Here is a 25895-nt window from a genome sequence, read left to right as displayed (position 1 = left end):
GAATGTTTTTTCGTGTCGAAATTCTCTGATAGGCTACGATTATCTGACACAGGAAAACGGTTGACATTTTTACGTGTTTATATATAATTTTCAGGATACTTTTTTCCAGATTCGTCACAGGAATATGAAATATGTCATGGACTCATTGATTTTTTTATCTTACCGCTGTCACGAAGTAAGGAGGACCAAAACGCCACATCTATCACAGGGTTATATCGGAATGTCTTCATTTACAAAAAAAATAAAATATCAGTCGAACAGTCCTACAGACATCAACCAGGTATGAAGGTACGTAAACACACACAATCATGCCTAGTTTGTAATCTCTAACCACTATGGATCGAGTCTACACCACACACTGGACATGACACAAATTGACATTTAGAACCATGTTCTTCTTCTTCTTCTTTTGGCTGCTCCAGTTAGGGGTCACCACAGCGGATCATCTACCTCCAATACCTTCTGTTTTGCGCATCTTCCTCCCTTACACCAACCGCCTGCATTTCCTCCCTCACCACATCCATAAACCTTTTCTTTGGCCTTCCTCTTTTCCTCTTGCCTGGCAGCTCCATCCTCAGCATCCTTCTCCCAATGTAACTCTCATCTCTCCTACACACGTGTCCAAACAGTCTCAATCTCGCCTTTCACTTTTTCACCAAACTGTCCAACCTGAGCTGTCCCTCTAATGTACTCATTCTTAATCATGTCCATCCTTGTCACTCCCATTGAAAATCTCAACATCCTCAACTCTGCCACCGCCAGTTCAGCCACCTGCATTTTTGTCAGTGCCACCGCCTCTAAACTGTATAACATAGCTGCTCTCACTACTGTCCTGTAGACCTTCCCCTTCACTCTTGCTGGAACCCTTCTGTCACATTTCACTCCGGACACTCTTCTCCACCCACTCCACCCTGCCTGTACTCTCTTCTTCACCTCTCTCCTGCACTCTCCACTGCTTTGGATAGTCAACCCCAAGTACTTGAAATCATCCACCTTCTCCACCTCCACTCCTTGCATTCTCAGCTTTTCGCCACCCTCCCTCCCATTCAGGCACATGTATTCTGTCTTACTCCTGCTGACTTTCATTCCTCTTCTCTCTAATGCATGCCTCCACTTCTCCAGGCTCTCCTCAACCTGCTCACTACTCTCGCCACAGATCACAATGTCATCCACAAGCATCATAGTCCACGGAGACTCCTGCCTGATTTCATCTGTTAACCTGTCCATTGCAAACAAGAAAGGGCTCAGAGCTGACCCTTGATGCAATCCCACCTTCACTTTGATTGTTTCGTCACGCCTGCTGTACACCTTACTACTGTCTGACTGCCCTCATACATATCCTGTACCACTCTTACGTACTTCTCTGCCACCCCCGACATCCTCATGCAATTCCACACTTCCTCTCTCAGCACCCTATCATATGTTTTCTCTAAATCTACAAAGACGCAGTGCAACTGCCCCTGGCCTTCCCTGTACTTTTCCATCAGCATTCTTAAGGCAAACATTGCATCTGGAGTACTCTTTTTCTGGCATGAAACCATACTACTTCTCACTGATCCCCACAACCCCTCTTAACCTAGCCTCTACTACCCTTTCCCATAGCTTCATGGTGTGGCTGATCAACTAGGACACTTCTTCTCCATTCCTCTGGCATCCTTGCCCTTTCCAGAATGGTGTTAAACAGTCTCGTTAGGAACGCCACTGCCATCTCACCTAAACATTTCCATGCTTCCCCAGGTATGTCATCTGGGCCAACTGCCTTTCCACTCTTCATCTTCTTTAATGCTGTTCTCGCCTCATCCTTGCTAATTTGCTGCACTTCTTGATCCACTATCCCCACATCATCCACTCTTCTCTCCCTCTCATTTTCTTCATTCATCAACTCCTCAAAGTACTCCTTCCACCTTCGCAACACACTCTCCTCACTAGTCAGCACATTCCCATCATTATCCTTCATCATACAGAACCTGCTGTACATCCTTCCCAGCTTGGTCCCTTTGTCTTACCAAATCGGTACAAGTCCTTTTCTCCTTCCTTACTGTCCAACCTCTCATACAACTCATCATATGCCTTTTCCTTTGCCACTTCTCTCTTCGCCTTGCGCCGCACCAGCTTGTACTGCTATGTACCTTCTTGGCCGTCTCCCTCATCACTTCTGCAGTCGTTTCCCAGTCAACCGTTCATTCCCACCTATTGCCAGCCTCACCTCTTCCCTAAATTGCATGTAACACTCCTTTTTCAACTTCCACCATTTTATCTTTGGCTCTTCTTTCACTCTCTTCCTCTTGTTGGCCTCCAGAGTCATCCTACAGACTGCCATCCGATGCTGCCTAGCAACACACTCCCCTCCCACCACTTTGCAGTCACTAATCTCTTTCAGATTGCACCTCCTGCATAAGATGTAGTCCACCTGTGTGCACCTTCCTCCACTCTTGTATGTCACTCTGTGTTCCTCCCTCTTCTTGAAATACGTATTCACCTCAGCCAATTCCATCCTTTTGGTGAAATCCGCCACCATCTGTCCTTCCACATTCCTCTCCTTGACACCATACCTACCCATCACCTTCTTGTCACCTATGTCTCTGACCCCTTCGCCTGCATGCCCATTGAGATCTGCTCCAGCGACCACTCTCTCCCCCTTGGGGACCCTCTCCACTACTACATCCAACTCACAAAATAATATAATAATTATAAATAAATTATATTATAAATATAATAATTTATAATATAAATTTCTAGCTTCATGCTCATCACTCTGTCTGACATGCTCGTCACATCCAAAACACTCTTGACATATTTTTCCTTCAAGACTATCCCTACCCCATTTCTCCTGCCATCCGCTCCATGGTGGAACAGTTTGTACCCATCTCCGATACTCCTGGCCTTACTCCCCTTCCAACTGGTGTCTCTCTCTTTACCCTTCATAGTGCCAATGTTCAAAGTTCCTACTCTCAACTCTACTCTCCTACCCTTCTTCCTCTCCTGCTGTCTCCGGACACACCTTCCCCCTCTTCTTCTTCGTCGGTCGACAGTAGCACAATTTCCACTGGCACCCTGTTGACTAACGGTACCAGTGGCGGTCGTTGTTAACCGGGACCGGCACTGATGATGCAGTGGCTTGTGCACCCCCAGTAGCTAGATTAAACATTTAGAACCATAACCTGCACATTTATAGCAAATTGGATGATAATGTCACAAAGCGTCCAATTTGTCTTAAGTTTTCAAATGTTGGCGGGTCAGTGAAGGACAAAGCACGAGATCTTCGTCAAATTTAATCAGTTTTTCACTAATTTCTGCTCCATATGTGGATCAATTTGGATGAAACTTGAATCATGATGTCACTTTTGGCCCAAAATTTCACAGTATAATAAAAATCCTAACAATAACAATAGGGGACCTATTGGGGGATAATAAATATTATTATTATTATTATTATTATTATTATTATTATTATTATTATGTTTATTATTATTATTATTATTGTTAATATTATAATTATGTTTATTGCTATTATTGTGTTTATTATCATATGAATAATAATAATAATTATTATTATTAGTATTATGTTTATTATTATTGTTGTTATTATTATTGTGTGTATTATGTGTGATTATTATTAATAATCATAATAATAGTAAATATATAGGGTTTTTGGGGGCTTTATTACAGTATTGTGTATTTATTGTATTCAAAAATCCATCTGAACTCTAGGGGAGTGATTCAATCCAATTATTAAATGGGGAAGTGTTGGCTCAGTAAAGTGGGCGTTTCGGGCTGAGGCTGACCAAACAGGTTAATCTGGAAGGGATCCGCCCATCCGGACTGACAGCCCCGACGAAGGTAGGTTCTCACAGCCGACGGGAGTGCCGTTCCATGGGATTTAAGGACAGCTCGCCGTTGATTGATTTTCGATAAGATGCCTTTGTAATTGTTCTGAAAGGGAGTACATGTAGTAGGCTGCGGTTTGTAGAAGAAGTCACCTGCTACATTGTAGGCGCTACTCAGCTCTCCGATGCATCCAACATGGCTGCACGCGTTTACTCTGCTGGGAGGAATCCTCGGGCCAGGTGAGAACTCACTTTGGGTTCATTAGAACTTGATGAAACAAAATTACACAACTGTTAATGCCAAGACATCCAATCGACATATTTAAAATGTTTTTCCGTAAAAATGGTTGACAGCCTCCCCATCAAAACAAACTTGTGTTTATTTATAACTTTAGTGTTTATTCAGCAGAGGCCTTTTGTTAAGTACTAAGGCCCTTTTACTTAAGTAGAAGTACAAATACCGGGACACAAAATTATTCTTGTCAAAGTGAAAGTACCACATTGCCATATGTACTCAATTCAAGTATATAAGTCCTTTCTGTTAAGTATTAAAAGTGAAAACACTTTCCATGTCCAGTGTCCTGATATAACAGAGCCTATAATAGATAAGATCTCTAATATATAATAGAGAGAGAGAGAGAGATAAAATGTAGTGGCATAAAAGTCGAAAGTCTAGATAGTACAGATACTTGAAAAATGTACTTAAGTACAATAAAAGCAACAGCAACATATCACAAGAGGAAATATTTTAATACATTTTGAGAGAATTAAGGAACGCACACACACACACCCCACCCGAGGGCTTTTCTGGGAGTTTTAGAAGGGGGGGTTGCTTTTGATTTCTATGTGAAATGTGAGGCCCTTTGAGACTGTACTGGGAATAATATATGACCAATATAACTAAACCTGACTTGCCGTGACATCGTTGTCAGCCACATGATATAGAGTTTTGCATTTCCTTGTACTTCAAATCTTCTCCTCCCAGAAAAAATAATCTTGTCTTGTTCCTGTTAAGTGTCACAGGGCCTGACCTTGTGCTGGATTCCAAAAAGTCTAAATTCCTTTTTTTAAATAACATGTTTTATATTCTGTGCATGTTGCAAGCTGCTGCCAAGCTGACCCTCTGTTCCCTGGACTTCCTACAAACATTAACCAGAGATATTGCATTAATCGTGATACGCTCTGTTCTATACAGTATACAGACCCAGTCGTGGCTTTGGCAAACATTTCCTTAACTTAAGTTACAGAATATGACTTGCCCTGTAATTTGAATTGCACTGCACAGCTGTAAATTTATAATAATAATAATAATAATGATAATACATACTGCTATTATACTATACTAATTTATTATGTGCCTTTCATTGAGGAATTATCTACAGGAAAAAATAAAGGAAGAACAAAACTTGATAAAATAATAACAAAAATAAAGAATAAAAATAGGATAAAAAAAAAAATCAGAGCAGACAGCTACAAGGAGCAGGTTTACCCCAGGGAGGCTTAGTCAAATATTTCACGTTGTGTTGACTTTTTTGAGTTAACAGATATCAAATATTGCTCCCCTCAGTGGTACATACATACAGGGGATTTGCAGAGACACTCTCTGGAGATTAAAAAGGGAAAGCGATAGATTCGAGGCAGTGACGCATGGTATGAAGACTCTGTCAAGGACTTTTGAGCGTTTTCTACGCAGGCCAGGCCAAGTGCAAACTGCGGATTGATAAACGGAGAGAAGGTGGACTGTGCACTGAATAAAAAGCCACAACACGACTGCTAATCTGCTCCACCTATGACGTGAGCAGGGTCGTGTGCTTCTTTCTCTCCATAAAGTTCTCATAATAAGCAGAGTCAAGGCCTTTCTTTTCTTTTTTGAAGTGCTTCCCATTCCCACTAGAGGTGTATAATTCTGCACGGTTCAATGAAATGCCCCCCAAAAACATTCAGTGGTGTTTTGTTCTCACTGGGTTGGACTGAAGAGATGCTACGGGTCAGCGGGCTGGAGATTTCCACCTCCAGTGAGAAGGAAGTGGTGAATGGCACCGACGTGCGACTCAAGTGCATGTTCACCTCCAGAAACACGTTATCCACCCAAACTGTGACAGTGGCCTGGAACTTCCGTCCCCTGAGCGAAGGACGCGAGGAGTCGGTGTGTGAACAACATAATTTCTTTGTTTATGAAATGTTGTTAATATGTGAAATAGTTTCAGAAGAGATAGAAATCACTCATCATTTTTTTGGGATGTCCAGATAGATGCTGATAGTGGGGTATCAGTTAAAATATTGTATGGTATTGGTACGTCAGAATATGGCGGAGGGAAATATCAAACATTTAATCAATGCAACTTGATTTTTCATGTTTTTCTATCAATGTCAAAAAAAAAGTATGATGTTTGACCCCCAAACGAACTTTAGGCCAGGTTTAGGCTATTCTGTGTGATTGCACGTTGGTCATGTGTATGTGTGTGTATGTGTGTGTGTGTGTGTGTGTGTGTGTGTGTGTGTGTGTGTGTGTGTGTGTGTGTGTGTGTGTGTGTGTGTGTGTGTGTGTGTGTGTGTGTGTGTGTGTGTGTGTTGCTTCAGGTATTTTACTACCACGACAGTCCTTTTCCTCCCACATCGGGGCGTTTTAAAGACCACGTCGTGTGGTCGGGGGACATACTCAGAGGAGACGCCTCCATTACCCTGCAGGAGGTTGTCCCGACCTTCAACGGCACATACATCTGCCAGGTGCGCAACCCGCCCGACGTGCAAGGCAACAACGGGGAGATCATCCTCAAGGTTGGCGAAAAAGGTGAGTCTGCTGTTTGACATCGTCGTGTAAAAAAACAAGGTTCTTACCAGGTCCTTGAGGTGCTTGAAGTGCTTGAATTCCGTCCTCAGAAATGTAAGTACTGAAATCCCTTTGAAAATAGCCCCTTTTGTGGTGAAGTGCGGAAAGGTTCTTGGAAAACATGTTATCCTTGAAAACCTGTGATATTCCCCCAGGTTTTGTCACTCAAATCGTAACATATTAAAAGATATCCAGAATTGCTTTTATGACATCGATTATGTAATTATGAAATGTAAATTTAATCCAGCATGCATGGAAATAGAAACTTTTAATAGTAGATAACATAATATTAATAATAGATAGATTAATAGATATATACTTATATAAATAATAGACAATGAGACTAGGATTATAATGCATCTCATTAGATCACATGGAAAATTGATTATATTCCTTGAAAATGAAAAAATTGTGCTTTAAAAAAAAAAAAAAATTACTTAGGTCTTTTGAATTTAATTTTGTAATGCCAGAATGTACCCTGTTAGTACATTTTGTCATTTCATATTGAGAGTCGTGTTCTACAACGGAGAAGCATCCGCCTCACCCTTACTGTTTCGGTGGCACGTCTCACAGTTTCCCTCTCGGAGATCGCCATCCTAGCGGCGGCAGTGGGCGGAGCCAGCGGTGTTATCCTGCTGCTGGTGGGTGCCACCATGCTCGCAAAGTTCCTTCAGAGGCGGCGCTCCGAGGCCGATGTTGAGATGGACATGCGGGAGAAGGAAAGGAAGGATCCCACAGTGTGGTGAAGGCTCTGCAGCCGCTGATGAAATTGTCTGGAGCCGGCAGAGGAACGTGACTTTGCAGCGTCTGTTTTCGGTCGGGGAAATACTAACAAAGGTTGAAATGGGTGTTCGCTCTTAAAATCCAGTGCTGGTGCGCTTCACCTGTGCGTGAACCTCTTAAATATTTCATAGTTTGGGGGGGAACACAGAACACCCTCTTTTTTTGCCTTGTTTTTATAGTCAGAAAATATATTTTATTCTATTTTTCCATTTCATTGAAGTGGTGTTCACTTCATTTTATTCATTGTTTTTATTTTTTTATTTTAGCCTGATGTGGAAGTGCTGAAGGGAATATACTAACAAATGTTCTGCTTGTCCAATGATTGTTCAGTCAGTTCACAGTAGTATCAAAAGTTTGATTATTTATCATTTGAGAAACAAAACGATCAAGAGCATTTTTTTAATATTTGACTAACTCATCATAAAGTTTGGTTTTTCATCAAATGGCAATCGATTTCAATGTAGTATTTATAATACTATGGTGAATTGTGTGAGGTCAATTCAGAAGGATAAGTGCTTGGTGTAAACGTTTTATGGGCAAATACTAACTTTTTTTTTTTAGAAAAAACAACATCCAAACAATAGATACAAAAGACATCTAAGCATAACCTGAAATGTGAAATTAATGTTTCCAAGTGTGAATACGACAAAACTAACTAACACCAAGACCTTCTCCCAGAGAAACACAAACTGTTATGTTGAAGTGAAATTCATTCATTTTATAACGCTGTGATTAGGATTTGTCTACGGAATATAGCTGCACAATACATAAATTCTAGTGGTGCCCTGGAGGGAAGGTGTGTTGGGGTCTTTCTGAGCTGAGGAGTCTGGGTATTGTATTATCCAAAGTTTTCTGGAACCGTTGGAACAACTTTTAATGCGTTCGGGTACCTACCAATATCTCACGAGTTTGTTTTTGGGGCCATATTAGTTAACCTGAAGAGGCCCTGCATCTGAAGACTGTGGGGAAGGCAATAGAAGCTGAGAGTTCAGATGAAGAATCTGAGCCTAGCAGTGGGGATGACGAAGAGAGTGAGGAGGAAGAAGGTGACGATGATGATGATGACGACGATGACGACGATGGTGGCGATGATGATGACGATTAAGCCAGGTCCATTTCATTTAATCGATGTCTTTCCCACTATAACAGTTAGCCACATTGCCAGTTTCTAAACGTGTCTAAATAAAAAAACAATAGCAAAACAGATTTCAGTCAGATTGCATCTAAGTCAATCTTGATTAGGGGTGAAACTTTTCATCAAATAACTGATTAATCAATTAGGTGAAATTAGTAAAAAAAATTAGATTTAGAACTTAACCACCTCAACCATGTTGTAATATGGAACATAGACATGGTTGAGGTGGTTGAGTTTATTATAAGGTTATTATTTTAATCATAAAGATCGATATCAAGATCTTTGTTTTAACTTAAGCATTAACCATAATTAAACCTTGTTTTACTGTCATTTTATGGCCAAAATTTTGCATAGATTAACCAGATAACCGATTAGATTAATCGATTGTAAGAATAATCAATTCTTGCTGCCCTAATCACAATTTCATAGTTATTGTTATCTGCTGCATTTTATATTTTATGCAAATGCTAACATTTTTATAGCTTTATGGTTGTTGCAGCTGAGTCTCTGGTAAGGAAGGAAGATTTTGCGTCCTTCTGCTTAATTGATGTGTTGAGTGGATTCTGTTGCTGAAGATCCAAAATGTTGGAATAGATCAAAGAGTTTTAAAGGATGCCACGGATACAGCTAAATTGTACATACAGAACTGCCATCTATTTTTGTAAGGGGTGTTATATGTAATCCCGTAGTATGTATGCATGCATGCATCCATCCATCCCTCCATCCCTCCATCCCTCCATCCATCCATCCCTCCCTCCCTCCCTCCCTAGTAATACTGTGTGATGATGCTTGCAGTTTGCTTTTAATGCTCTGAGCAGGAAGCAGTCTATCAACATGGTGTTTACCGGAAATGTAATATTACACAGAACTGCCTTTTTAATTGGGTTTTTGGGCATTTTCATGCTTCACTTGATAGTGACATTACGGGGAGAAAGGGAAGGCAGGGTACAGAGTGAGGGGATGACATGCAGCAAATGGCCTCGTGCCAGAATTTAGCCCGTGCCACTGTGGTTAGGACTCAGCCTTGTATATAGAGCGCTCTAGAGTACGGTGTTTGTTTTCGTTTTTTTTTTTGTTGTTTTTTCTTCATATAAGCATTGTCTTTTATGAACCTAGTTTTGAAACTTTTCCATGATTGTTTTTTTCATCGACAGAGCACTTTTTTAAAATAAAGAGTCATTAAATATAAAAAGCAAATATACAAGTAGAGGGTATAATATGGAAAGACAGCAAGATTGAAACAAAGAGTTTCTAAATAAATCAGGGTGGGGGAGTTTGACTGTATGTCAGCCGCAGGCAGCTCCTAGTAGTATAAAGGTTAAAGAGAAATGGCAGAAAATGACACCAACTTCCTGGTTGTTCTCACTACCAGGAAGAAATGCCACCATCTGGTGGTTCCACAAACACTATCTTTGTCATCATTCCAGAACAATTTTTAGTTTCTCATCAAAAGGACCAAACCAAGTTAAACGGTCAGAGGTAAATAACCGAAAATTAGTCAACAACAAATAGTGTTAATTTAAAGTAAGAGTAAGAAAAGGAAGCACAGGTAAAAACAACACATCATAAAATAAAATGGTACTTACATAAAATGTAAAACAGAATTTAAACCTTGAATTACATTTCAATGAATACTGTTTCAGTGCTGTAAAAGTCACCTCAAAATTGTGAGATATGCATAGTTAACCTCCTCAAAAGGTTTTTCAAATGATCATTGTGGAAGAAATTCTTCTGCAATCATCGGTGAGGTTAATCTGCCCGCTACAAGAAAACAAAACTGAGAATATTCAAGATTATTTATTCTGCAGAATAAAGAGAAAGGTTCAGTACTGCTCCAAAGCAGTGTTCAGACCAGTCTAATCTTATTTCTGATCAAGAGGGCTTTATACAACAACAGAGGGTGTGGCTTGAGTCAGAGGTTCCTTCCAAGTCTGCGTCCCCCAACTGTTTCCTTGGGTGCTACCCTCAGACAGTGAAATTCACAGGTACTTGCAAACTTGACCTGGCAGACGGGGCTTGCACGACATTGCACCTTTAGGCTCCCCTGTTGAGTTTCTTCATTTCCATAGAAGGTAAACAGGGCCAAATGTGATCTGATTCTTTCATGTTAGAATTGACATTGTAGGGAGAAAAAACATTTCTCTTTACATAAACTCTGGGGGGTTCCTGGGGAAACGGAGACAAATGTTTTAAAACCCACCTCTGGAGGTAGAGGCCTTTGTCCTCATTTAAAATAGTTGATCGTATGCATTTTTCCTCTCACATTTCCTCCTCTTGTTTCTTCTGGAACAACACCATAAGGAAAATTGCAATAATGCCGAAAATTCCATGTAATCTAAATTGGAATCAATGCGGGTTAGGGTTAGGGTTAGGGTGGAGGTAGAGCTGGTCGTCTAGTAATCTAAAGGTTGCTGGTTCGATCCCAGGCTCCTCCTGCTAGCATGCTGTAGTGTCCTTGAGCAAGACACTTAACCCCTCATTGCTCCTGATGGCTGCGTCCGTCGGTGTTTGAATAATTGTAAGTCGCTTTGGATAAAAGCGTCTGCTAAATGACGAAATGTGAAATGAAATGTAAAATTGAACTATATGAACTCATCACCACATTCCAGATATAATTCAAGGATATCTCCACCTCAAATTGGCCAAACCTCTCTTCTCACATTTGGCTGGAGAAAGGTAAAAGACCAGGTAAAAGACCAGTGAGGGTTATCTACTATACTATGACAACGCACAGGACAAGAACCCCTGGTCATACAGAGGAAAAATCCTGTGTGGCCATATTACAATTCTAACTAGAAAACACAAAAAGAAAATAATCATGAATCACATAATGAAATAAACAAAACAAACATATAGATTCCACTAATACATAATTCTATGCAAATTAATCAATGGTTATCACTTAATAATGACAACAGCAAAATGAATTGTGCACTTAATAACTAACACATCCTATAAGTAACGATAAACATGATAAGACAAACATCTCCATATTTCAGCATCTCAGCGTCTCATTCGTTATTAAAAGGTGGTTTCCACTCATCTAGTGGTATGGAGACAAACTAACCCGTCACCATATTCGTAATCATCTTACGAAAAGATCATCACGTAACTCTTTCATAGCTTGTATGGCTAAAAACAAATTTCCTGATTCTACATCATTGGCAGAAATATATGTATTCTGATTCTGATGTACAGCACGACTCACCTATCATAGCACATACACTTCCTTGAGCCGCACTCATTATGTCTAGTAACATGCGATTCTGGAGAACCATTCAACGGATCGAAGTTAATTCTTGTTTCTAGCTTCTTCTGCTAGGATAGTTGTATTAATGAACATTAACAACTTATAATGCATGATATTTAGTCACTTAAAAGCTGTAGATGTACCTACGGCGCTAATATAGACGTAAAATGTTCTGCTCCACCTACAATCCTATACTCAGCTGGAACCGATGTCACGGACATACACTACTCACAAAAAGTTAGGGATATTTGGTTTTCAGGTGAAATTTATGGAAAATGTAAAAGGTTCACGCTACAGTGATATTATATCATGAAAGTAGGGAATTTAAGTAGAAGCATGCAATGGTAATTTCCTAATCTCAAACTATTTATTGAAACAAAAGCCAACAATGGTGGGTATACCACAACAAAAAATGTCAATGTCTCAATAACTTGTCATGTGCCCTTGAGCATCAATTACAGCTTGACAAGGACGTCTCATGCTGTTCACACGTCGATTTATTGTTTGCTGAGGCATGGCACCCCACTCTTCTTGAAAAGGTGGCCCTCAGGTCATTGAGGTTCTGGGGTACAGAGTTACGAGCCTCTACACGGCGACTCAGCTGATCCCATAGGTTTTGTATGGGATTCAGGTCTGGAGAAAGTGCAGGCCACTCCATTTCAGGTACCCCAGTCTCCAGCAGCCGTTCCCTAATGATGCGACCTCGATGAGCAGGAGCATGATGTTTTTCAGGTAGTATGGGCTTGTCACTGTACCATTCATAAAGTGTAGGGCACACCTGCCCACACTGTAACACCACCACCACCAAAGGCTCGTCTGGTGACAACAGTGGCTGATGCATAGCGCTCTCCTTGACGTCTCCAACATCGTTGACGGCCATCATTTCTGCTCAACGTGAATCGACTTTCATCAGAGAACAGCACTGAGGCCCACTGGTCCCTCGTCCAGCGTAAATGCTCCCTGGCCCATGCAAGACGATGATGCCTGTGCCTGGTGGTGTGGTCAGGTACCCTTGCAGGTCGTCTAACACGCAGACCACCCTGTAAACAGTTTCAAATGGTCTGACGTGACACTTGGTGCCTCTCACCTCCCTTAAATGTACCTGGAGTTGAGTGGCATTCATCATCCGGTTCCGCAGGGCACTGTTCACAATGAAGCGGTCATCAGTGTGGGATGTGGCCAAAGGACGTCCACTTCTATGCCTTTCTGTGACTCTTCCAGTCTCTGTATCTCTGTTGCAACCTGCTGATAAAACTCTGTGACACTCTAAGCTCAGTGGCCACTTCCCTCTGAGAGCATCCTGTTTGAAGCCTCGCAATGGCGAGGTCCTGTTGATCAATTGTTAGGTGTTGTTTTGGTCTCATGATGTCAAAATGTGAACAGCATGATGAAGAGGACTGTTTAAATACCAATTCTAATTGAACCACTAATTTATTGGTCGATTCATGGATCAAACACCTGTTGTGAATTTTGCCGTTCAGCTCCTTGTTAGAGAACAGCACGTTGTGCAAAAAGTACTGAAACATTGAACAGTTGGACATGTGCATTCAAAAGTTGAGAGAACCTCAAATTAAGTTCATGTACGTGTTCAGCGCGTTCAGATGTCGTGTTATGTCAACTAGAAATCCAAAATCAGCCAGCCAAACAGGATCGGAGAGTTCTGGGATCGGTTGTCTTTTTTGTGCCAAGCTGTAGATGTACCCACGGCGCTAATATAGACGTAAAATGTTCTGCTCCACCTACAATCCTATACTCAGCTGGAACCGATGTCACGGACATACACTACTCACAAAAAGTTAGGGATATTTGGTTTTCAGGTGTAATTTATGGAAAATGTAAAAAGTTCACGCTACAGTAATATATCATGAAAGTAGGGAAGGTGGCCCTCAGGTCATTAAGGTTCTGGGGTTCAAAAGTTGAGAGAACCTCAAATTAAGTTCACCTGTAAATGTTATAGTGTATTTTAGGTTCATCCTGAAATTTCGCCTGAAAGCCGAATATCCCTAACTTTTGTGAGTAGTGTATATGTTCCTGATCGTCTTACATCAGGGGTGTCCAAACTTTTTGCAAAGAGGGCCAGATTTGGTGAGGTGAAAATGTAAGCGGGCCGACCATTCAGCCTGACATTCTTTGAACCATTACCATTGTAAATTAACATGTAAATATGTAACTATATCACTTTGTACAGTTTGTTGTATACGTGTTTATTTGTATTTGCTTTTATTTTGCTTTGTTTTACTCTGCAGTCTGCAGCTAGGTTGACATTGCAATTCGAATCTGTTGTCAATTACCTTATCAGGATAGATAAAGGTTAAAATAATAATAAATTAAATGCAAATGAACTATTTTATGAAATCTGACTCCGAATTTTTTTAGAAACATGTTTTTATTGATTTTGTTTTAACAAATCACATCAAAGTGCATTTTGACAAAGGATAGTATAGTCAAATTAAATGACTGAAATTTGACAAAACTGTGGTTTTGATCATCACAAAAAATTAATTCACTGAGACTTTAGTATTTATTCTCCTCAGAAGAATACAAAGAATAATTGACCTACATTAATGTGAAGGGTGCTACTGAGATCTCGACTGCAGTAAACAGGGCAGGTCTGGCTCAAAAACAGTGGTTTTGATGCGCAAGATGTCACGCAGGTGAGAGTCACTTAGTCTTGTCATCATGCGGTTCTTGTTAATGTTCATAACTGAGAGCGTCTTCTCGCACAAGTATGTAGAGCCAAACAAGCTCAGCATTTTCTTAGCAAATGTTCAAATCTTTTGGAACCTGTCTTTGTCCAGCTGGCGGTAAAAGTTTACAAGAGGGAGTTGCTGGTGCTGACTCTGACACTCTGCGTCACACTGCAACTCAATAAGCTCCAGCTGCAGGTGGGCTGGAGCGTCATTAGGATCCACGGAAAAAGGAGAGGAAAAAAGTGTGATCTCCTTTTCAATAGCTGCAAAATCCCTGAAACACTGTTGAAACTCCTCAGCCAGAGATGAGATGATTGCTGCATACCTACTCATTTGCGCAGTGATATTGTTTGCTGGAAAACTGGTCATTATTTCCTGCAGCGATGGGAAATGTGTGGTATTGGGCTGCTTTTGTGACAGGTGCCTTTGGAAAAGTAGCAGCTTTGTTCCAAAAGCTTTGATGTGTGAATACAACTGGCTTACCACTACATTTTCCCCCTGAAGGCTCGTGTTCAGTGCGTTCAGATGTCGTGTTATGTCAACTAGAAATCCAAAATCAGCCAGCCAAACAGGATTGGAGAGTTCTGGGATCGGTTGTCTTTTTTTGTGCCAAGAATTGTTCGATTTCCTTTCTGAGAGAGTAGAATCGCTGCAGTGTAGACCCCCAACTGAGCCATCTTATGTCATTACGATACACAACATCTCCATATTAAGCGTGGATGTCGATCAGAAACTGTTAAAACTGGCGGTGACACAGGGCTCTGGAGCGAATATAATTAATAGCCTTTATCATTGGTTTCATAACGTGATCATATTTCAGGTGTTTGGCACATAGAACTTGTTGGTGAATAATACAATGAAGTTTTATAGCTTTGCTTCCTTCTTCATTGACTTTTTTACAGACTAGGGTCGATAGCCCACTTTGCTCACCAACCATGGCAGGTGCGCCGTCCGTAATAATCCCAGTGATATTATTCCACTGTAGTTTCAAGTCATCTACGGCGGAACAAACAGAAGCAAACAAATTTATTCCTGTCGTTTGGTCCTTAAGGCTCTGGAGGTCAAGTAGTTCTTCACTTACATTAATTTCATTGTCCACTCCTCTCAAAAAAAATAGTAACTGAGCGCTGTGCCGCTTAATATTGAATTCCTTGAAAACAGCCACAGTCTCTTGACAAATTAAGCACACGCAGTTGTTTCGCATGTCAGTGAAAATATACTCCGATTTCCACTGGAAACGGTGGCCCTCATTGTCAACATTCCTTTTTTTTAGCCATTTTAGAAATGGGCTAAAAATATACCACGGTGGTAAAAGTTCACAGAGAGGTCATGTGGCGAGAGTGCGGCCACAAGTCTATTGCCATCCTCTGGTGAAATATAAAATTGCTTTTTTTTTTATGTGCTGGCGGGCCACATATTATTGATTTCATGACAGACGCTTCGGGCAGGTGGAAATTAAGACACGAGCCGGATTTTGCCCAGGGGCCGGACTTTGGGCATGCCTGTCTTACATGCACATCTTGATGGGCCTTGGTCAGATTATACATGTAAATTGGCATAGAAAGAAAGATGATCACACAGGCGTGTCTAATCTTTTCCTGTTGATGGGGCGTCATCCTTTTCAAGTAGAAATACTCTAGTGGCATATCCCCTTCACGGGACCGAGGTTACTAGCACATATCCCGCAAGGATCGTGGTCTCAGTTCACGTCCGATGGTTCTCCGTTGTTGTCGTCGTTTATCTGGTCCTCTGGAAGGTTGCAGACTTTCTTGCAATGGGATGCCACCTTAACTGCCACTGCGGTGGTGAGGAGGATCTGGAACAGTCCCAGGAATCTGGCGAAGTTCCAGCTTTTCCTCCGGCAGTCGCTACCCAGGTATCGGAGGTGGTGTAGTCGTCCTTCGATTGGGATGGGTAGGGCTGCTTTGACCTGGGCACATAGACGTAAACACTTGGGTAAGAGATACACATTTTTACAACATTGTTTGGTCTAGGTCCATAAATGTAAAATAGGGTACGTGGAATAATTCTGTAATTTCCCAAACAGTTATGTTGAATAACCGACTACAGACTCAGCACAAAAGTTTAAGTATGCACCCTAGTGTAATCACAATGTCTAATGTGTAGGAGACAATGTCCATAGAATCTAGATTAGGCTACAAAACAACCGACAGTGTGTAAATTATGCTTATCAAATTAACGCTTTTCAAATTTTCCTAGAACTCATTTCTTGAATGTTGCCTGAACATAATCCCATCGACACAATACATTAATAAAGTAAATCTAACAATGATAAATACTAAACTGGACAATCTGATCACTAGTGGTTTAAGGGATGTAATTCATATGTGGCTTTTGTCGACAGAAGACAGACTTAACCGCATTGGTCTCCTGGTCAGCAATTCATGCTGGGACAGTCATGTCGCACCATGTGATCATCCTTGCATTCCCATCATCACTAATGACAGGAATGAAAACTCAGTAGAGCTTACCCTTACTGGGATTCCATTCTGAAAAACATGTCAATTTTCACCAAACAATATTTTAATCATGACAAAGCGTCAGCTTGATAAGTCCATCATGAGGTTCCTGCATTGTTCTTAGCACAATCATTATGTTTACTTAATTCTCTAACTATATCCCTCCTTTTTGACAAATGGTACCTACCTGATGTCAAACAAGTAAAACAATGAAAAAAGTTGTGGGAAAGATCCAGCTCAGTACATACTGTACCAAGCGGCTCTGCCACTCCAATAATTTAGTGCAGGATACCTTTGAGTAAAGGAAAAAACAAAGTTAGTGAGCCTGTGTCCTCGTCTGTGGAGGAGACAACCATCATTAGACAGAGCAAAAATTGGGTACAGCGGCTTTGTTGGCTGCATTGGCTCCAACATTTCCTATAGAGATGGGGTCAAGTACAATAATGTAAACACACAAACACAAATGTGTGTGTGTTTGTGTAAACACAAACACACACAAACACAAATAGGAAGATCAAAATGGAGAGGTTATGACATCACAACATTAAACATATGTTCTGTATGTCTTATCAATCAGCTACACCACACCATATCACAGTTGCCTGTACATATTCAGGCAATCAAAATAAAAACAAAAAACTGTTTACCAAAGATAGAAACACAAACACAACCGGTTGTACAAAGATAGACACACACTGTTTTATACAAAAACAGATGACAAACAAATCAAACAAAAACCCTCCTTTTTTGTACTCATGAGTTTAAATCATTGTAGTTGAACTTTTCAAGAACTTCAGTCGCAAGATCTGGGCGGGGCGAAGCCACAAGGTCTATCGCTGTCAAGCAATCATGTGAATCTCCATAAGAGTGAAGAAGAGAAGTTGGAGTAAGCAAAGTGGAAGTTGCACATGTTGATGATGGAGAGGTGATGTCTGAGAGAAATGAACCGGTTTGCTTCGTAGCAAGATAAAGGCTACATAGTAATCAACCCAATGACCCTGGCACCGAGTTTCCGAGCATAGTATGCAACAAGACATAATTCATTTCCATAAGATTGCAACAACACAGCTTACATTAAACCATCTTATTCATCCACAGTTAAAGTAATCCAGCAAACCCAACATGGAGCTGGTGCAAAAAACATGGTCGAAAAACAACAAAAGGTTCTACCGTGTAATGGCTTGGCAAGCATTGCCTCGTTCCATGATCCAAAAACGACAATAACCACAACAGCCAAGAAAGGCCATGCCAGGGTGCGACCCTGAGGAGACAAAATTTAAATAAAATAAAATGTCATGACTCAAATAATTAGCGTTCTTTTGTGCTGGCTGGAGTTATAAAGGAAAAAAAAGAAACTGTAAACATCTTGTTCTAAGTATTTTAGCGATTCCTGTGTATCTACGACACAAGCAGATCAATTAACTACAATATTCTAATAAGTGTGCTGCCACTGATAAATTCAAAATCAGTCAAAATAAATTTCCGTAATGTGGCAGAAGAAAACATTACCGGAGGCTCCACATAACTTCAACAACGAGTTAAGCAACCAGAGAGGGTTAGGAAAAATGTGATTCACATACTAAAACATTTTAAAATATAGCGCTCAATACTATATTCCTAATTTATTTATTTATTTGTTTGTTTGTTTATTTGTTTGTATAATTCTTACTTATACCCTTAAAAGTACAATTAATAACTGCAAACAATAAGCCTCATATGTCAGCAGTCACCAATCTAATAGAACCCTAACGTTATCAATCAAATAGGAGCCTAACTGGTGTTGATAAATAACATTTGATCAACTATTGATTATCTCATGGTCTATTTACATTGCTCAACTCCTAAAAATGACATACATTATGTGCTAAGTTTTGAACTGCTAGTCTTACCTTTTGGACAAGGAGTATTCAACTATAAGTTCCATCATTTTGAGTCTGATTAGAGAAAAATCGAGAGGTTATTTGGCATTCCAATCAAGTTAACACCTTTTTAAAACAAATATATATGTATAATGACAATAACATAGCCAGCATTCAAATTGAGACCATCTAAAACCTAGAAGGGCTATTAATAACATATCTGTCGATTTAATGAAACAATCACTTTCATCTATAATCTGTGCCTAATTCTGTTTCTACTTAATTATTGAATTTACAAACCATTCAAAACCTTTTCCTAAAATTTAGGAAAATTATTTAATTTAAATTTGGCAATATTTTTACTAGAATGTATTTTTTCTTAGAGAACATGAAATAATCTGTGTACTATCAGGATAGACAGATTGATAAAACAATGGCTGAGAAAACACAGAAGCAGTCCTTATGGTAATCACACAGATATCATTTCCAGCAGGACTTCAGGTGGTCAGTCATTCAACAGCTCTCAGTTGGAGAAGAAATTCCAATTGCAGTCATTCAGTTTCATCTTGTCTGATGCAGTGACATCATCGAATCCAAGTCCAAAGGAGCACAGTTTAGAAGGCTCCTCAACTGTGCACAACATATTTTCCAATTGTGCGTCTGCTGTACTTGGAGGCCAAACACTTCATGTTCGTTGGTGGAGGGAAGGATCAGCAGGAGTCAACGCTTGCATTGAATTTCCATAACAGAAGCGTTTTCATTGTTCAGAAAATGTCCCAAGTTATTCAGCCTGATCTTGGCTAAACTGGATCTCGTATACAAGGTTTTCACAGACCTCCTCGGAAATGCAGGAGTAGGCAAGTCTCTCATCAGATATCAGGCTTTTGGGCTTGTGTGAAAAAACCCTAAGGTGCTTAATGTATTGTTCTGAGACATTATCATAAGATGAAAGGAAAGGTCTGCCACTGTAAGAAGCAGTGTCATAGAGATAATCACTCTAGGGTGCTCTGACAACAGTGTGTTAACTGAGTGTTAACACAGTAATCCCTAACTCTGAAGATTGTTTCAACAACTAGACTAGACAACTAGAATGTCATATTAAAATAAGAACTAATCAAGAATTAGAATCTGGTTCTATAATGCACTCTATAATATCTGATGCTTTTATCAATTTTAACGATTGAGCTCAATATTGGATATAGAGCTAAATTCAATCAAGGTCTCTTCATTTACATACGTGCATGCATATCATCTCAAAATAATTCCAATTGAGCCTATTAAATAATCAAATTTTCAAATCAGTTAAATACAAATAGTAATAACATCAATCATTTACAAGGACCTTTGAATGCTGGACATGTTATGGCCTTACTCAATTGTAGAGCAATTCTCTTTGATCTGATTTCTTTGTCAGTCCTCCAAGTCTTCGCAATCAGACACAGTCACATCTACACTGTTCAAAACTGCAGTCAGTGGATTCCTGCTTAAAACTGCGGAAATAAAATACTGAATAGATGGGTTGCAAAGAGTAAAGAGATTTGAAACATACAAACACAGTTGTATATCACACCAAAACTAACGATTCACTCATGCAATATCATGATTTAATGTATAGTGTTCAATCTATACTATATAGTTATTTATCATATCCTTTGATTTAGAAGTACCAATTTATTAATGCTTTGTACCATTCAATTTGTTACTGCTGTAACACTGCAGACGATCCCACTGTGGGAAAGGATCATCTTATCTCAACCAGCAGATCACTTTGACACAAGAACACAAAAGGGAAAAATAAAGCAAATTTAAAAAAGAATAACTCTTTATAAACCAAAAAACTAATTCATTTCTGCTGCTACTATGCATCATATCTGCGCAATGTCTTAAAACATATTTTGGAAGCAATTTTCTTTTTAATTTATATTGATCAATTTAGTTTTACCAATTTTGGAATGCTTTTCCATCAATGCACAATGCACTAACTATAGTTCTTAAAAAAAACAAAAAAACTCACCATACTCCTAACTTTACCAAAGTCACATTTAATGAACCAAAAACACTTTCCAGCAACTTAAAATCTACTTCAACTCACCACAACACTATTATCGCAATCATCTCTCTAAACACAATCCAACAGTTCAAACTGTGCAATATCTATTCATACTATCACAGCATAGCTCTCTGTTGTACAACATTTGACTATTAGTTAAATTATACAGTTCTGCAGCTTCCTCTGCTGAACCAATATCCTACTAAAATGTCTTTTACACACACTGTTCTCCAAGTTTCATCCTAAACAAAGAATCCCAAATGCATCATGGGCAAACTTAAAACTTAAAAAAATCAAAAAATGTACTAATTCATTTAAAACCTTACGGTATCCTTTCTAGCAATCCTACCAGATATTTCAGATTATAATGCTACTTTTACACCAAGGACTCATGTGTGAAACTAGGTTGACATGTTATGTACAGCACACATACCACGCTTATCTTGCATTTATACATTTGTTTGTTTTATTGAGATTTTTATCAGCCAGGAGGCTAAACAAAACCCAAGAAACTGATAGAATCTCTCCGAACTCATCTCATCCATATACGTTCCAGAGTGATCAATCGACCTGGCACCAATTTGATCACACAGGATTCATGTGAAAGTGTATTATACTGCAAATAGAGTCACACAGTGGGCCCTTGAACTGCGTTCTCCTAACTAATTAAAGCTTACTGAAACTAGTTAGAAAGTAAGTTGCATAGCTGTATTATCAATACCTCCAAAATGAAATCTAAACAAAATAGTAAACTATAAACAAAACAATAATTAAAGTTATAATAATTACAATTATTATTATTGTCTTTGATTTTATTTTGATTCCCTTTTCTTTATAATCAATTTTACTCTATTTATTAATTAATTTTATTGTATTTCTACAACACCAGAAGTTTCTCACCTTCCCTCAGCGCTTCTGCTAGGAGGAATCATCAATACTCTATAATATTATGTATTCAATAATGTTGAGTTATTATTGAATAAAAAAATATATATAAAAAAATAAAGATAAACAAACAAAAACCCATGATCCTCTTGATCGATACGTATCGGCCACTTTTGCGGTCCTCCAGACCGGTTATCCACTACCCCGTCCTAGTTGCGCCGCACGCAAACAGGCCATACCTCTATGTGGGGGGGGAGGGATTTCTGAGTTAACAAAGAAGTTTCACTCAGAGCTACTTCTTACACAATAGCTTTTCCTTCGATCTTCTCTGATCGGTACAATATCTCAGTTAGTCCCCACCTTAATTTTCCAAGATCTCGTGTTGCTCTCTGCTGGATCTGCCAGTCATGTCCAGATGATTCCTTCTCGGATGTCTTTACGGTCGATTCCTGCCTACCGTTGTGCACACAACCTGGGCATGAAGAGATCCAACAGAGGCAAGCAGAGATCCTGCCGACAACCCAAAACTGTGGAAGAAATTCTCTGCAATGATCGGTGAGGTTAATCTGCCCACTACAAGAAAACAAAACTGAGAATATTCAAGATTAGTTATTTTGCAGAATAAAGAGAACTGTTCAGTACTGCTTCAAAGGAGTGTTCAGACCAGTCTAATCTTATTTCTGATCAAGAGGGCTTTATACAACAACAGAGTGTGTGGCTTGGGTCAGAGGTTCCTTACAAGTCTGCGTCCCCCAACTGTAGAGGCCTTTGTCCTCATTTAAAATAGTTGATGGTATGCATTTTTCTCTCACATCATTTCATTGAATCATTACAAACTTGACTAGATATATACTGTATATATTTTTTGTCCACATAGGACAGGTTTCCCTTGATATCACCCCACTCGTTTTTCATTACAAAGCACACAATATGCACTAATTATTCATCAAACTTGGCCATGATGGTCATAATGTGCATGGGGTTTATTTTGCTGCGATGTTTTTAGTATCTTACAAATGTAATGCTTTCTTGCATTTGATGAGTGGCAGATTTGGCACAATAACATTCATTGTCATTTCACTATATGTATGCTCGTATGTATATGTATGTGACAAATAAACATCTTGAATCTTGAGACGAGTTGACCCAGTGGCCCTGACATTATGACAAATGTAACTCACATCAAAACAGTCATGAATAATTGAATTTAGTTTGTTTTTAATGACAAGACAGCACATTTTCGGATTTGTGTTGCACAGAATAATTCTCTCCACTGATCACAGAATGAACAGTTCAAAGGCAGATTTGATGTCATTAACTCATGTAACTGCAATTCTGGTACTGTTTTCAACTGAGTTTTCCTTGACTTGTTTGTGACCATGCCAATGTTTCCATTCCATCAGCAACACCTCTCTTTTAACCTGTGTATTTTCTTCTTCTTCTTCATCAGAGGATGATTCATTGTACTCCGAATTATGTTCAACATTATCCTCAGTTTTGGACACTTCCTCCTCTATATAACTGTCATTATCACTAAGATTAGAGCGAGGCCTTCCTGACATTGCATTTAGGATGGCTTTTATCCAAAGCGACTTACAATTATTCAAACAGTGACAGACGCAGCTATCCGGAGCAATCTCTCCAGACAAACTTTTAATGTCAGTGTGTTGCCATTGGTTAAAATAAAGGGGGTGTTTTTTATATTTGTGGTGAGAGCAATGTTAATTAGATAATGCTAGAAAGAGGGGGAGAGAGACTTATTTACACTACTGTAGCTGCTACTTCATAAAACCCTATTCTCCTTTGTGGTCAAAACTGGCCAAAGCATCAAAATGGGGTGCAAAGTGCTTATAGACTTACACAAAACATCAAAATGTCAATTCTGTATATAAGTTAATGACCCCAAATGATGCAGTCACCTGGCCTCAGGCTGAAACAAGTATGTTAACCAGCCTTTTTGTGATGATAAACACCGACATTTGGGTCAAATCTGTCCAATTTAATACAAGGGTTAAGGCAAGATTATAATTTTTGCTGCAGTAAGGGTGGGTTACTCTTTAAAGCTATAAGTATAAATGGATACATGAATTTATTCTATACTTATGCCTATTGTATCCAGTTGTAAGGTTCTGTTTTGCTGTGATACTCCAAGGGCGATCCTCATTTTGCAGTCACAGTCCTCGGGGGTCTGCACGGGTCTGCAGCACCCTTTTTCTTTCTGCACCAAAACAGTGCCCCCCCTTGCAGTTCTGGAAGAGTTCCCATTTCTCTGCAGTTGTCACAATTAAAACAAAATAATTGGCCTCCTAGGGTCAGCAGTCATGTTATGAATAAGCTCCTAATCAATCAGGCAAGTGCTTGTGTTTTTGCTAATTTAGCACAACATTTTTAATGTGTAAAATGGTCTGTAAGAAGAAAATTGCATTTGAATAGGTACAGTCCCCTTCTGTTAGAACTTTGTGAGCCACTGCATTCAAGAAACTTTAATACGATTAGAGATCTTATTAATGTCCACAAAAAATTGCTGCTAACTGCAGGTGAGGAGAGCCAGCACTGGCAACCAGCAGGGGACGCAACTGCAGAAGATTGAGATAAATAGCAGAGTATTGAAAAGCTGCTGTGATTTCATCTCTCTCCAGACAGTGAGGCTGGGCTCCCATTGCAGAGCTGTGTGTACTATGTTACTTTCAGTACTGTACAAACCTATTCATATCCAACAATAAGATCATATGAACATTGTGGCAGACTCAAGGGCGTGGTCGAGCGTGTCCTGGGAGGCGAGAGGAACTCACCATGGTAGACTGACGCTCCCGCCTCGGTGCCAGCTGTGGCCAATTGAATGACTGGCCAATCACAGCAGCTGGGAAGGTTTCTTATATGTCTGTCTTGTCTTGTAGAGGAGGGATGGCGGGGATGGTGCGGGAGCGTTATGAGTGAGTCCCGGTCGAGGTCCGTTCATCAAAAGTATTTTTGTACGATCCGCACTGGAGCTTGTTTTATAAACGTTGTGAAATAAAACTCGCCGTTCTGGCGCTTCTACCCCGCTAGACCCTGTGTCACGCGTCCTTGGCCAGAACCTTCTGTAGCGATCGCGCTACAAACATACATCTTATGTCCAATATTTTGTTCTTGTGAGACGCAGGACAGGAGACACACCATCCTATGGAAGCATGCTCCAGTTCCTTAAATAGATACAGCAAATAGCTTTCCCCATGAATAATAAATCACAGTGCAAAGTAGTTGCATAGGAAGTACATTATTAGCTTACCTGGCAGATACCTGTGGCTGTCTTTTTATTTAGCGTCAACTTGAGCTTCAGTCACAGCCCTTATGCGAGAAACTTCCCCATTCCCTCTGTTACAAAAACGATAGTACTGTAGATAAAAAATAAATAAAAAATACACAATCAAAGAGCATTGTTAGAGAGGGATGTGTTAGCTGTCCCCTTTTCCTCTTCTTGTGTACTGACCTTTTTGGGTAGTGACGGCACCAAGCCTCCTCATTCATCTCTTTCAATTTCTATATCTAGATCTATATGTCTCTCTTTATATATATATATATATATATATATATATATATATATATATATATATATATATAAATACTGTATATACTGTACAGTATATGGAGATAGTTTATGGGTGCACCAATGTTCTTTCTCTGTGTTATAAGATGCTGAGTAATCAGAGCTAAGAAGAGTGATTAAATCAAAAGCTCCAAGATAAGCATTTCCCCTGTTATGTTCTCTCTAGTAAATAGCACTGACAGTAGAAACAGGCCGGCTGTTGGTTTTCTCGAAGGTTGGAAGGGATGTCGTTATAGTAATATATATTTCCCACCATCTCATATCGTAATGCACTTGCAGCAGCGTCATATTAATTGCAACACAGTAAAGAATGCGTTATGGGAACTACAAGGTCATGTGACCTTCTTTGGCGTTGAATGGGACAAACGCACATGCACACACATTCACACACAGTGTCTGTGGACGTTGATTATCCTGAGCCAGGGGAATCTGATGCTAGCCAGGATTTACCTTTCAGGGAAAAGCCAGTGACACAATCATAACCCAGCAATATTATCATCTTAAAGCTGAATGGGAGGAG

General features: G+C 39.7%; 1 protein-coding gene across 1 annotated transcript; it reads left to right on the top strand.

Annotated features, from left to right (window-relative positions):
• Positions 1-3899: 3899 nt before the first annotated feature.
• Positions 3900-8545, top strand: mpzl2b (myelin protein zero-like 2b; the record flags this gene model as incomplete). The annotated part of the gene is given in 6 exon segments (XM_080013974.1): positions 3900-4067; positions 5804-5973; positions 6408-6618; positions 7231-7399; position 8371; positions 8375-8545. Coding segments are annotated over 6 exon segments (777 nt in total). The 5' UTR covers positions 3900-4012.
• Between the last annotated feature and the right edge of the window lie 17350 nt (positions 8546-25895).

This window comes from Zeus faber, assembly GCF_960531495.2.
Source record: "Zeus faber genome assembly, chromosome: 14".
NCBI classification, from domain to species: domain Eukaryota; kingdom Metazoa; phylum Chordata; class Actinopteri; order Zeiformes; family Zeidae; genus Zeus; species Zeus faber.
This window is presented reverse-complemented; position numbering and strand designations above follow the sequence as displayed.